This window comes from Simochromis diagramma, unplaced genomic scaffold, assembly GCF_900408965.1.
Source record: "Simochromis diagramma unplaced genomic scaffold, fSimDia1.1 OVJJ01000343.1, whole genome shotgun sequence".
In the NCBI taxonomy this organism is placed as follows: domain Eukaryota; kingdom Metazoa; phylum Chordata; class Actinopteri; order Cichliformes; family Cichlidae; genus Simochromis; species Simochromis diagramma.
Genome location: NW_024386831.1, coordinates 8842289 through 8856562, shown reverse-complemented (window position 1 = coordinate 8856562; position 14274 = coordinate 8842289). Strand labels below are relative to the sequence as shown.

At 46.5% G+C, this 14274-nt stretch overlaps 1 protein-coding gene across 3 annotated transcripts; it reads right to left on the bottom strand.

The window, feature by feature from the left end:
- Nucleotides 1–5063: 5063 nt before the first annotated feature.
- On the bottom strand, nt 5064–12513 carry LOC120731072 (interleukin-10 receptor subunit beta-like). 3 transcript variants are annotated; one of them, XM_040027840.1, is made up of 7 exons: nt 12228–12513; nt 11846–11969; nt 9150–9322; nt 7941–8095; nt 6091–6241; nt 5862–6007; nt 5064–5779 (listed from the first exon to the last, which is right to left on the bottom strand). In XM_040027840.1, exons 1-7 carry the CDS (start codon nt 12283–12285, stop codon nt 5627–5629), a joined length of 960 nt encoding a protein of 319 aa, XP_039883774.1. In that variant the 5' UTR covers nt 12286–12513; the 3' UTR covers nt 5064–5626. The 3 variants fall into 3 exon arrangements, with proteins under 3 accessions (XP_039883774.1, XP_039883772.1, XP_039883773.1); XM_040027838.1 differs by lacking the exons at nt 11846–11969; nt 12228–12513 and adding an exon at nt 10736–11723; XM_040027839.1 differs by lacking the exons at nt 11846–11969; nt 12228–12513 and adding an exon at nt 10026–10729.
- Nucleotides 12514–14274: the final 1761 nt, after the last annotated feature.

Below are 14274 nucleotides of genomic sequence, written 5' to 3'. Positions count from 1 at the left end.
TGATACATGTACAAATACTGATGCTGATAAAGGTACAGGCACACATACAGATACGGATAAAGGTCCTGATACAGATTAAATACAGTCAGGTCCATAAATATTTGGACACAGACAACTGTTTTTGGTTCTGTGCATCAACACAATACATTTTAAACGAAACAGCTCAGATGCAGAGCTTCAGCTTTAACTCAGTGGGTTGGACAAAAAAAGATTGGATTAAAATGTGAGGGACTAAAGTATGTTTAACACAATCCCTTCATTCCCACACAGATTCAATAAGTGATAATGAAGTGTTCATTTCTAATACGCTGTTGAAAACCCTTTGCTGGGTTTGCTGACGGTCTTAAACTCACAGACATCACCAGATGCTGGTTTCCTTCTCTCTCTCAGGCCTTTACTGCAGCAGCTTTCAGCTCCTGTGTGTTTGTGGGTCTTTTTGACCAAAGTTTAGTCTCCAACAACTGAAATGCTCAGTTGGGTGAAGGTCAGGTGACTGACTTGGCCACAGATAAGGATGTAATGAAGAAATTCCCCACACCTGTCCATGAAATAGCCTTTGAGTCAACTGTCCAATTACTTTTGGCCCACTTAAGAAGAGGGTGGCACACGTTAAGGAGCTGAAACTCCTAAACCCTTCACCCAGTCTGAACGTGGTTACCCTCGATCGAAAGCTGAGAGTCTAACCATCATATCCACGTCCATTATATAACTGTAACTGGAATATGACTCAGTAAACAGGTCACAACACAAAACTTGTCAGTGTCCATATATATATGGACCTAACTGAACAGATACTGATGCAGGACGACTCCTTCACTCTCCTCCTGAGACTGAAGCAGGTTCATCCGTGAACATTCAACACTGAACAGCTACACACAGAGCAGTAAACTCACCCCGATCACTTTCCAGCTCCTAATCTTTGTGTGGATGGTTTTCTTCTTTTTAGGCAGCCAGATGTTCAGAGTCCAGCTGTGGGTGTCGGTGAAGGTTCAGACGTGTCAGCAGGTGAGATAGCAGATGGAAACGTCATTAAAGCGATGATAAGAGGCGATATGGTAGGCTCTGAGTCTGCTTTTGTTCATATCTGCAGACTCACTGATAGATCACTCTGAGGTGTTAGAGTCTACGGAGAGAGATTCAGTTTTCCTTCAACATAACATAAGATAAGCTAAGATTCTTTTTCAGCAGCTGAAACTAAAACACAACCTAAAACTGTATAAAGTTCAAATATCTGACTCAGGCACATGAAATAAAGCACGGTCAGTAAAAATGTTAATCAAGCTTTTATATCCACTTATTAAATAATTACAGAGAGCTCTGTGATGGATCGAAACCTGTACAGGTGTACCCATCTCTCACCCTATGAGACCTGTGATAGGCTCCGCCCCCACCATGACCCTGGACTGTATAAGCAGTAATGAAAATGAACAGACTCTGCTCACCCAGCAGGAGAGGATGCCATCCCATAATAACCACCAGCCTGCTGACATGTTTGAAGCTTCAGCGTCTGTTAAATCCCTCTGTATGAAAATGTGATCCTTAAACAAACTGATCAGAGATCACAGATTTATTCACGTCACTTTTATTTACATCACAACCACAGGCTGAATCGTATCCATCCACTGGATCCTGATCACTGATTCATTGATCTCATTCAATGATTTTAATGACAGCTTCACCTGTAAACAATGAATCAAATCTACAGTATGACAGAGTGGAGTACACAGGAAGCAACAGAACACAGAAACAGCAGCGGTTTTAGATACGGGCGACACGGGCGGTTTGCCCGGGGCGGCATCACGGGCATCGGCAAAAAAAGAAAAAAAATGCTCCGATAAAACAGCTACGATACCGGACACAGCTACTTCTTCTTCTTCGGGGTTTAACGGCAGCTGGCATCCTTGTACATGCAGTGCTGCCATCTTCTGTTTCAGTCCGTTATTACACTCTTAAATCCTGCTACTTATTCCTGCGTCTTTTGGGATCTTACAAAGCTTCAAACGACGCGTCGACTATTAAATCAGTCGTCGACGATTTTGATAGTCGACTAATCGTGACTAGTCGTGGCAGACCTAGTATGCACGCTGTCCTCAACAGCCATACTGAAACTGTCACAGTTCCAACGTCAGTAGGAAACACAGCCAGATAAACTTTTCAGGACAAACGAGACACAAAAGGAATTTTACTGGAAAGCAAAGATTGTTTCAGGACCTACAAGTTTAAAAGATTAAACCAGCAGCTCCAGGGAAGGTGACACAGATGCCTGTGAGAAGAACACCACTAAACCACTTCATACTGGGAGCTGAGGGATCAGGAGCTCATACCCAGGAAAATATGATTTTAACCCCATCCTGCAACAACACAAGTAACAGTGAAGAAAAGAAAACTTTGCATTTTCATCTCATGTTCCAATTACAATTTAGATGTGACAAAATAGGTTTTAAGGTAGAGGTCAGTTTGTTTTATAAATGATTTAGATCATTTCATTACAGATCATGAAACTAAAATAGACTTTGGTTAAGAGAGTGAAGAAGAAACACCCAGTGCATCATGGGAATCCCCGGCAGCCTACGTCTATCGCAGCATAACTAAGGGAGGATTCAGGGTCACCTAGTCCAGCCCTAACTACATGCTTTGGCAAAGAGGAAAGTTTGAAGCCTGATCTTGAAAGTAGAGATAGTGTCTGTCTCCTGACTCCAAACTGGAAGCTGGTTCCACAGAAGAGGGGCCTGAAAACTGAAGGCTCTGCCTCACGTCTCAAAGTAAAGTTTTTCTGGTTCTGAGTAAAACCCTGAAACTTCCTGTTTTGCTGAAGTTCTGCATTTCTGTGTTTTCAGCGAGGATGTGGTTAAAAGTGTTTGTTTTTTTGTCAGTAGCCTGTAAAAAAACATGTATGTGATGTGACAGCTGACCTTTAGTCTGAGAGCCGGACCAAAAGAACAGCCCAGCAGAACAAAACATCATCGAGATGCACAAAATAAATAAAGGAGGGTTCAAATGATTCATAAATGCAGCTGAAGTGTGCGTCCACGCAGTGACTGATGGGAAAACAAGTTCAACTGGAGCGCCTCCTGCTGGCCTCAACAGCCCCTGCCTGTGTACAGGTAGCACTGGGGCCTCAGGGTGGCGCTACAGGGCTTTGAAATGAGGCCTGGCTGAGGAGTCGTCTTTGTCAGAGGCAAAATCAACTTGGTTGGCAACAGTTGCTCGAACAGATGTGTGGTAGACTTGCTTTTCAGGAGCTGCTACCGACAAACCAGCAAATAAACATCAAATATTTCCTCCCTGACATTTGTGAGCTTCCCTCAAACACACTCCGTCAGTCTTGTTGCTGTTGAACAATAAAATATTTAAAAAGTTTACCTGGTGATGTTCTCTCGCACGATCGCAGAAACACCAAACAACTGACACCATGCCGATGCTGTTCACAGGACAGAGCAAACGATCTGGAGAATCTTGTCGTTGTTATCGTTCCCCTCGCACGTGTTATTACTGCGATTTCAGCGTTTTCGCTTCACAACTAAAGCGTGCAGTTTACTTTGTGAGCACTCAAATGGAGTCCTGAAAAGCAAGTCTACCACACATCTGTTTGACCAACGCCACTTGATCTGGAACACCAGCAGCCAAGTTTGAGTCTGATTTAAAACGATGTTTCACGTGTTTCTGTAGCGAAGAACAATCAGAAGCATTTCATCCGTCACAAAGACTTTTATTAGAAATAAATCCGAGTATTTACAGTGTTCACACTTCTTCATCATAAGTTCTGCTGGACGGCCCAAATCCTGCCTGATGGAGATCCAAGGTGAACCCGCTGGAAACAGCAGAGGACGGCGAGGTCTCACAGCAGCTGGTGGCAAACCCAAGCCAACCTCATCCCCACATCAGTTATTACTACTAGTGATGGGTCGGTCGCGAACGAAATGGCTCTTAGAGCCGGGTCTTTGGCGTGAACGACGCGAGCCGGCTCCTTATCGCGAGCCGTGTTTTTTTTTTTCTTTTTCTTTCTCTCTCTCTCTCTCTCTCTCGCACTTTTTTCCCGCTTCACTCTGCATGTGAGCCTTGTGCTTTACGCTGGGCAGAGGGGGGAGGGGCAGTAGTTACACTCAGTAGCACAGGAACAGAGCGGGAGGGAGGGAGAGAGCCAGGGACAACAACGTCACATTAGAAAGGTATAGTAATCATCCACAACTATTTTCAGTTGCAGATGATAAAGGATTCAGAAAGTTTATTCATGCAGGCCCTTATGACAGAGAATATGCATGTTCTTTTTGTTTTCATACTATAATTTATATTTAATTGTGTTGTGGTTTGCAGTGTTTTGTGTTGTTTCGCTTTAAATTTGTAAAAGGAAAAAGCTGAAAATTTAAATAGTTCAAAGTTGAAATGTGAATAGTTGATTTTTGTATTATATGATTTATTTATTACATTTTATGTGGAGTGAATAAATAAAAGTATATTTACGGTGGCCCCTACAGACAAAGCACGTACAAACTCCAAAGCACGTAAAAACTCCAAAACACGTAAAAAACACGTACAAACTCCGAAGCACGTAAAAACTCCGAAGCACGTAAAAAACATGTACAAACTCCGAAGCACGTAAAAACTCCAAAACACGTACAAAAGACAACAGAAGTGCTCCAGGATGCTAGGGGGTAGTGTTGAGCTTTTGTTACCTAGAGGCTACACAAGCCAGCAAGTACCAACGACCGGATTTGGTGTGTGGTAGTAACAGGTAAATGAACATTTATTTATTTTGTTATTATTTGAGTATATATGAGTGCCTGTGTACAAATACACAAACAATACACATATGCTTTCATGCTTTCAATTGTGTAATTTAAGTGATCTAGTAGCTCTGTTTGGAAGTTCAGTTCATGCTAGAAATGTGTTTTGGAGTTTGTACGTGTTTTGTCTCTAGGGGCCACCGCATATATTTATATATAAACATATATAAATAAAACCACTTTTTTTTTTACATTAGTAGTTCCTTTTGTGCATAATTTTATATTATTGTTAATAATAAATTAATTAAAGCAACAAAACAACCTGAAGAGCCGGTTCGGAGCCGAAAGAGCCGGGTCTTTTTAGTGAGCCGAACCGAAAGAGCCAGTTCTCTAAAAAGAGCCGGAAATCCCATCACTAATTACTACACCCAAACACACAGCCTGCAGGGCTACACCTTCACATGTAGTTATGTTGTAATCCAGTTACTGAACACGTAATTAAACTGGGCTACGAAGACTGAGAGCAGTAAAAGACCCAGACTGTCTCAGTACAGCCCAGCATCGGGTCACCTGGTTCCTACGAGCAGGAGCAGCAGAGGCTTCGGTTAACCTCCGACCATTAAAACCATTAAAAAACCAGTAGAAAGCAAAACATTTACATTGACATGAATAAACTATTAAAGTATAAACAGCAGCCTGTGACAGTGGGAACAGCTTCAGGGTCCATGCTCTCACTTCAGTTTGAGCAGCATGACACCTGGGCCAGCTTCACCTGGGCCAGCTTCACCTGTTCTTGCTCGTCTTCATCACTTCACTGCTGCAGAGTTCACAGCTCTAAAACCTCACAGTCAGAGGCCGATTCTCAGAGTCTTTAAAGTGCATCCCACCCCCTCCTGCTCCTCCTAGCCCCCATCCTGTGAGGTATCAGGCTGAGTGCTGCACCCTCCTTCCTCCTCCTCCTCAGTCCTGTGGTCTGCTACGATGCTGACGTGGTCGCAGTGCTCAGAGGGCAGCGAGACTGGGTAGATGGAGTTGGGATCATTCAGCAGCAGAGACTGAGGGGGCGGGGCAGAAAGGTCAGTGTTAGATTAAAGAACACACTCACACACATATTCACACACACACACACACACACACCTCTTTAAAGTGTGGCGGCAGCACGACTTCTGGGCACAGGAACTTGGAGATTTGTTTCCAGTAGACCACCAGAGTCACCACCAGAGCCACCACCACAGCCATGACCACAAACGCCACCACGGCCGCCACCCACAGAGCTGCATCCACTGTAAGAAAATCACACAGCAGCAGGTGAGCCCATCAGCGACACCTTCAGCGATTGTGACGGCTGTCTGACGGCGGTGCCTACCGTCACCGGTGCGCTCACAGACGACGTCGCTGTACTCGCCCGGTCTGGCGTTCATGTTGGTGATGATTTGGACCTGGACGCAGTATTCGCTCAGCGGGTCCAGGTCACTAAGAACCACTCGGTCCTGCATCATGTCACTCATTGTTTCTACCTGTAGGAGGCAGCAGAGGAGCTCAGCTGATTTCACTGTTTTCACTCTTTGAATTTTTAAAAGTTACAGTTAGGGATGCACCGATACCGATACTGGTATCAGGGTATCGGGGCCGATACTGTAAAATGTGTGTGTACTCATACTCGCAAAAGTTAACCGATACCATGAACCGATACAAACTTATTTCATTAATCAGAGGGTGGCATGTCATTTCTGTTGTAGTTTTTTAGATTGGCCACTAGGGGGACATCTCGCGCTAAACAGGCACAGGGTTAGGCGAGTGAGACTGGCGGCTCCAGATAAAAAAGAGAAACTGGAGGCTGCTGTAGCTAGGCTAAGCAAAATGTCAGCAGTGTGGACCGGAACAGCCAACTTTAACTCAGGTTTTGGAAAAGCGATGAAAAATGTCAAGAGAAAATCCACGGGCAGTTAAAACAACAGAGGCTCTGACTCATTTTATCGCTCTGGATGACCAGCCACTGCCGGCCGTGGAAAACATAGGATTGCATCGTCTTCTCAGCATACTCGAGCTGCGATATGAAATTCCCAGCCGCCCATACATCAGGGAGATAATGGTGCCAAAACTTTCTGAAGAGGTAAAGACAAGCAGTGTGTGCGCGATAGTCAGTCCTCAGTTTAACGGCACAGTGGACTGATGATCCACGGGCAGATGAGGAGTTCGTCAATGCCAAATACTTTCATTATTTTGTTTGTTTGTTTACAATATGGACACTCTGCAACAATTTAAAAGTTTATTTCATTCTCAAACCTAATTTGTATTTATTTTATTCCAAACAGAAGTGTTTATTTATTATTCTGAAAGCTCGAGACAGTGCCAATAGTTCAGTGATATTTTGTTAAATTACAATGTGGACACTCTGCAATGATTTAACAGAAGTGCTTATTTTTCACTTGAAATTTTTTTGTGGTCATTTTTATTAAGATTTTATTTTTTATCGGCAGAGAATAAAATAAAACCTGTCTTTCAATTCATTGCATTTGTGTGTGTGTGGTAGAAGTATCGGTTTTTGTACTCTGTATCGGCAAGTACTCCGATCCAAGTATCGGTATCATATCGGTTTGTAAAAATTGGTATCGTTGCATCCCTAGTTACAGTGTGTAAAATATCATCACTAGTTGTCAGCAGTTTCTTACCCCTCACACTTTAAGTGCGTAGCTCTAACTACGGTGGCTGCTGTAGGACAAACATGCTTCTATGAGAGATCAAACACATGAAATTTGGACTGTACATCATAACGGTTGTGGCCGTATTCCTGCTACTGTTTGGACCGCGTCCACCTCCAAGCCTGTGGAAGGCTGTCAGTGCGCTGTTTACCTCAGCTGTCACTGGTGGGCGAGACGCCGCCACCTTTATTTAATCTGAAAGAGGCTGTGAAGCTCTGTGACAGGAGGCCAGTGCAAGTCAGGGAAGCTCAGCCATGAGTTGTTGAGCTTATGCTTAAGTGTCCTTAGCAATGCTGTTTCTGCTGCTTTTAGCTGGTTTAATGAAACTTTATTGTGCATCTAACATTGTTGCACCCAGACGCTTTGTGAACAAACTCTCGTGTGATATGAGAACGTAATCAAACTGTTTATCAGAGGGAAAGTGTGATTTTAGGACACTGGAGCCTAATATTAGCTGGCATAATGTTAGCTTCTAATAATATTAGAAGCTAAAACTACAAACCGGCGTTCCCACCTCTTCCTTCGAGCTGCTCTTCCAGTAGGTGATGTTATAGGTGGCCGAGGTGTACGTCTCCCTCAGTTCTGAATGCTTGAACACTGGGTCTTTAATGCTGACTTCCAAAGATGTCCCAGTGACATGAAGAGTCACATCAGGTGGACCGATGAAGGCTGAGGGGGACAGATGTGGAGAGACGTTTTTATTGGACAAAATCAAAGCTGCAGCTTCTCTAACAGTCCACTCCATCTGCTACAGCTCTGTCATGCCAGTGTGCTTGGAGCTGGGGAGGTTCCCACCATGACGGCAGACAGTTTCACTGAGGACACAGACAGAAACACAGAAACCAGGATTTCACTCTGACTGGACTGAAGTCAGCGACGGCGAGAGCTCTGAGGAGCGAGACGCTGAAAAGCTCGCTCACGGTTTCATTTCTGATCGTCTTCAGCTCAGCGAGGCTCTTCAGACGTCCCCTGCTGAAGCAGTCATTGCATAACTGCAGACTCCCCACACAGCTGCTGCCACAGTCTGAACCGGAGCTGAAGGGGACCATCCTGATCTCAGGAAGCTTCTCTGAGAGCCACCAAATGGTCTCATTCACCAATCTTTCATTTTACCTCCCAAAACTTGTTCTGTTAGATCAATGATGACATTACACGAGGGAAAATAACCTTAATCATCTACAAGTCAGCTGTGAGCTGTGTGGGTTATTATCTGCTGCCTTATAATTGTCAGCTGGCTTTTTAGCTTTTATTAGCCTTTCTCCTCTTCCTTTGTAAATACCAGACGACGGAGGGGAAAGTCTTGGCCTGGAAATCCACTAACATGGAAGCTTGGAACAAAACTGAGCAGCCGATGGGAGTTAGAGCAACATTTCCCACTGTGGAGCACATGTGGCACAACTGGAAAAGCTTCAGCTCTGTCCAGTAGAAGTGGCCAACGAGAGGATACCAAAAGCTCCCAGAAGCAAAGGTCTTGCTTTGTGCCTGCAGATTTCATAGTTTCAAATGCAGATAACTGCAGGGGTTAGATCCCCTCTCCAATCACTATGGGCTGTTTTTTTAGCACAGAGCTAAAATTTCCACCCGAGTGCCAAACGGGCAAAAGTTTCAGTGGGATAAACGACACCCATCAGCTCGTCATCGGCTAATAGTCGGTTTTCCTCTCTGTGTCACGCTACTGGATCAGAGACAAACGAGCTCCGCACATATGACGAGATTCACTTACTGTGTCTGTCCATGTCAATGACGTTACTCTCCACCCAGCTGGAGCTCTCGGGCCCCCGATGCGCCCGCACTCTGCCCGTGTAACTCCCGTGCACGGTGATGGAGGAGGAGGTGAACTCACATTTGAGGGCTGATGTGTTTGTGCAGCCATTGTTGTATCCAGTTGCTAAGCTTCTGTAACAGAGAAACACAGCGATGGCGTCACAGGTCTGACTTCAGACAGATGTTCTCCTCTCGGGAACACCACCGCTGTTCAAGAAGATCTCACGACTTTATCCTGCAGGACGTGTGACGGCACGAAGCAAAGAAACTAACGCTCACACGAGCTGGCGGTGCTGGTTACATCAAAGCTGGAACGCCACGTTCACCGTTTGTGCATCGGGACAGAAAAGCGTGCGTTTGCTTTCTAACGAGTCAGTCGAGTCGAGGCGTTTCCCAGAACAGAGACGCTGCAGATAAGAGGACGTTTCTGTTGTGTGAACACCTGGACCGCAACAATAACAGCTTCGATTTCACCACGGTCCTCACAAACCACACCACACATATTAAAATGCCTTCAATGGGCCGGAGAGCAGGAGAAAGGCAGGTGCTGTTCTTCCTGTAAGTGATCTGATTGCAGCTTTTCAGAAATGTGGAACAGCAGGACTGATGGTGCAGATATCACAGATTCATATGCAAAGCAGGACTAAACCGGTCTGCAGTCACTGCGGTGTCCTCACCGTTTCAGAGCATGTGCATACTGTTTTTAAATAATCATTAAGGATCATCTGAAAACGCACAAAGGGAGCACATCGAGTGCTGACACTGACACCGCTTTTGAATCGTTTTTCAGAAAAGTTGGACGAGCTGCAACAAAAGGCTGGAGAAGAGTGTAAACCTCGACGTCTGCCAACTAAAGAGGAGGCCGGGTGTTTCCAGAGCGCACACAGCTGGATGGACACATCTGCATGGGCTCAGGATCATCACTGCGTCCACGCAAAGAAGACCCGGGAACGCCGCCGGCTTCCCTGAGCCGGGCACAGATGGAAGGCTGTGACCTGACCAATCAGATGCTGAGATTATGTTTGGACATGACGGTGGTTGTGTCGGTTCCACAAACGCACCGCAGTTTAATCTGTTCATCTGAACATGACTCCGCCTCCTGACTTCTGCCTGAACGCACGTCTTCATCAGATCGACCTCATAAAGCCGAGATCTGACAGCGCAGGGAGGAGGGGCTGAGGTCAGAGGTCAACACCCACAAAGAAGCGAAGATGTTCCTGTGACGGTTTTACTCGACATCTCAACAGGAGAGAAAAAACACGACTAATCCACGAGTCTGCAAACACACTGTTCATCAGCACACGGCGTTCTACAGAATAACCGCCGCACCTCTGCATCCAGGTAAATCCAGGTGTGATGGAAGGTTTAGCCAGGTTTACTCAGCGCTGAGTTTTAAATGTTTGTTCCTACAGAAACACATCAGGTTCAAATTTATACTGCCTGCAGGAAAAACTCCTGATGCTGGACACGAGGGCACATTTATACAGACTCATGAAATCCGTTCTTCTTAGAATGATCTCTCCTAGAACAACAGCTGGAACTCACCGTTCCCCCGCTCTTGGATGAGTAACTTTTGTGACTTTGTGATTCCATAACTGCGTTTGTACTTCTTCTTTGGACACGGCTGTTTCAGTCTCCTCATCGCGAGGCACCATCAGCGCTTCACCTGGAGGTACAGGTGCTTCCTCATGCAGGGATGGCGGCGCATCAGTTTGCAGATAATGAGCTTTTTGCAGGAGCCCATCGGACACAGACATGGTGGGAAGAGCAGAATAGGGTGGCGTTTCATAATCTGACGGTAATGGGCTTGTCGTGGGGGTCAGGTTTGCTCGCACGCGTGAGTACATCAAGGTAGGCGGGTCTTCTCAGGGGCGGTCTGTGGATCTGCCACATCGGATTTCATTAGTTCACATTCTGCATGGATTATCTTACTGACAGTTTATCCAACTTCCTCTATGTGGCCTGAACAGAGTACATCCTGCGCTCACAGGCTTTATTGCAGTCACTGTTCCTTCAGTCCATGCAGACCCTGGGAAAAGGCTCGCTCCTTACTTGGGACAAATCACAGCAGGACCTGAAGCTCTGCAGCATCGCTGAACCGAAGGGTTTCATAGGAGAAAGCATCAGCGGATGTTTTATTGCTGCAGCCTTTCATTTTTTATTTTGGCAGGAGTGAGCAAACGTGCACTCATTCTGTATGATGTCAGTAGTTTATAAAGATCTAGGAATATTTTAACTTTCCACGTATTTCCAAGCCAGTGTCCTGCAGGTAAAACTTCTTCATAATACTTTATGAACTGTCCAGAATGGAGCCTCTGGTGGGCCGGTGCTGGTCCCCAGGCCTCATGTTTGGCATCCCTGATTCAGAGAGCAACTAAAAATATGACAAAGCGAAGTGTGACCTGCTCCCAAACACTGAGGTGATCGGACTCTTCGGAGGAAGAATAACGTCCATTTCTGAGCCCAGCTGCTCTGGAATCTTTGATTTTCCACTGACAGCGACGAGTAAGACCCAAAGATTAAGTTTCGTCTTCTAGCTCACAGTGTGATGATCGCACTCGCCCTCCTGAAGGTAAACATTCAAACTGAAAGTGACTCAGTTCTCTGACACTAAACTGTGATCACCTGAAGCTGTCACACCCGCCGGTGACTCACCTGTACTCGGCCGTGTAGGTCAGAACATCGGCCGTCCCTTCAGGTGGATCCCACCTGAGCACCAGGTCCATGTTGTAGGACGTCAGTCTGACGTGGGTGGGTGCGCTGAGCCCTCCTGAGCCGGCTGAGCACAGACACAAACACAAAGACATGAGCGCTGTTCGCTGACACTAAAACACACTGCTGTCTCTTGTGCTGGGGTCAAAGTTCGCCTGTCTGACTGAGTAAACAGCAGACTGTGCTCTGGGTTTCAGCTCACAGCTTTAGTTTAAACACTCGTCACTAGCTGAGCTTTTTTTTTGAGCTCCAGACGCTCTGCGCTGCCTTTCCCTCCGTCAGACCGCCCCCTCCTCACCTGCCCTCAAAGTAAAGGTGTGCTTACCTGCGGAGCCGCACAGTGCGTAAAGCGCCAGGATGAAGGCGCACACAGAGGCTGCCATGTCCCCGGCAGGTTCGCCGCTGTCAGTGTGCTGTGATCCGGCTCCGAGTGTGTTTCCTGGTAGCTTTCACGGCAACAAGAGGCGGGGAAGTACGCGGAAGCGAAACTGGCGTGTGCGCAGAAACGAGTCAGGCTTCAAGGAATCAGAGCGCGCTGGAAAAAGTGTGGGTTCACCCAGAGCACGCGCACACGGGGTGTCACGTGCCTTTATTTATACGTGGGTTTATTTATGTGACAGCGCGCATGTCTGCTGCTTAGTCACAGGCAGACGAACCAACAGCACCGAGTTATTCCGAAACGGAACCGTAACACTTCTCAACGTTTTCACCGACACTTACTTTTTACAGTGTGCAGTCACGTGGGCAGGTGGCAGCTTTAGGGGGCGGGGCGGGGCGGGGCGGGGGGTTCGGACTCGCGGTGTGTTCAAGCTGAGGCTCGGGTCAGTCTGTGGTTGAAGTCATTATGACAGTGGGCCTCATAAGGAAGGAAGGCAGGAGTGTGTGTGTGATGCTGTGAGGACCTGTTCACACACTCGTGGTGACGGAAACACACTGAAGCACAAAACATGCAGTTCCTCTGACGTCCAGTAGGGGAAGCAGCGAGCCCGTCCCCGTAGACTCCCATGTTAAAGCTTCCCAGCAGATAAGCATGTTTGCAGCCTGAAGCACTGTTTGGTCCCTGTATTTAACTGATAACACAGCGAGCGATGACGAGTGATGGCTAAGGCCTGCTTAGAGACGTAGAAGCTACGCGGGTGCATGAGGCTCACCCACAGTGCTTTGCAGCTCTGGCTGCATGTCTCTACAACGCTGCATGAGCGGGATGGTGTTTGACTCTTCAAGAAACAAGGCCTCCAATTCAGGAGGAACAAAGCAGTCTCCACTCGACACTGGACTCCATGACTCGTGTGTGTGTTCCTGTGTGCTTTCACTGCTCTCTGAGTGTGTTTGGGATCATCGGCGTGCTGAAAAATGAAGCTGCTGCCAGTCAGATGGTTCCAGATGTTCCTGCGTGGTGGATCAGACTCTGTAATTCATCAGTTTAAGATCTCCAACAGCACTGACTGACCTGAAACCATGACAGAGCCTCCACCGTGCTTCACAGATGGCTGCAGACGCTCACTGCTGGACCTCCTCCTGACCTCCTCGTACACACTGACCATGATGTGGATCCATCTCTCCATCACACCTGTTCCTCTGACCTTCAGTCCAGTTCTGGTGTCATTTTCAGCCTCAGCCTTTCCTCCTGTTTCCCTTCATTAAGAATGTCTTCATGACAGCATTTCTGAGGAGGTTTCAGTGAACTGTGGACCGTCGCTCAGGTGCTGTGTCAGGTCTGTGATGGATTTGACCAGTAAGTGTTTAAAGTTACTGGTTTTAGAGCATGTGCAGCGCCATCTTGTGCCAGTGCATTGTGTGACGTCACCCTCTGCCTAGTTTGGATGTTGAACTGGACAGAGAGTCAGAGAGAGGCGGCCTCATGGAGGAAGCTCATGTTGAGCCTGACGAAGAGTTTTGGGAGAGTGGCGCTGAGAGCGATGATGCAGATGTAGAAGTAACTGTCTCTCAGGATCAAAACAGCATCGCGTCCATTCATGAGCTGGAGAAGCTAATCAACAACTGACAATGAGGAAATAATGTGGGTTACAGTTGCTCCCAGAAGAAATGGTAAAAACAGCAACAGTAACAGACGAAACTCCAAACAGTACATTATGTTACAGGTTTTAATATTAATGAGTCATTGTCAGTTGTTGATTTGTCCTGTTCTCATTGTATGACGAATTATGATGGCTGTTTGGTAGCCGTTTGCATACTATGCACTCTCTCTCTTCATATGTGTGTGTGTGTGGGGGGGGGGGGGGGGGGGGGGCAGAGGGAGTGTTCGCCCAGGGCGCCAAACAGGCTAGGACCGCCACTGCACAGAAATACTTACTGAAGTACATTAAAGCTGCACTTCAGTAAGTATTTGAGTACATGTACTCAAATACTTA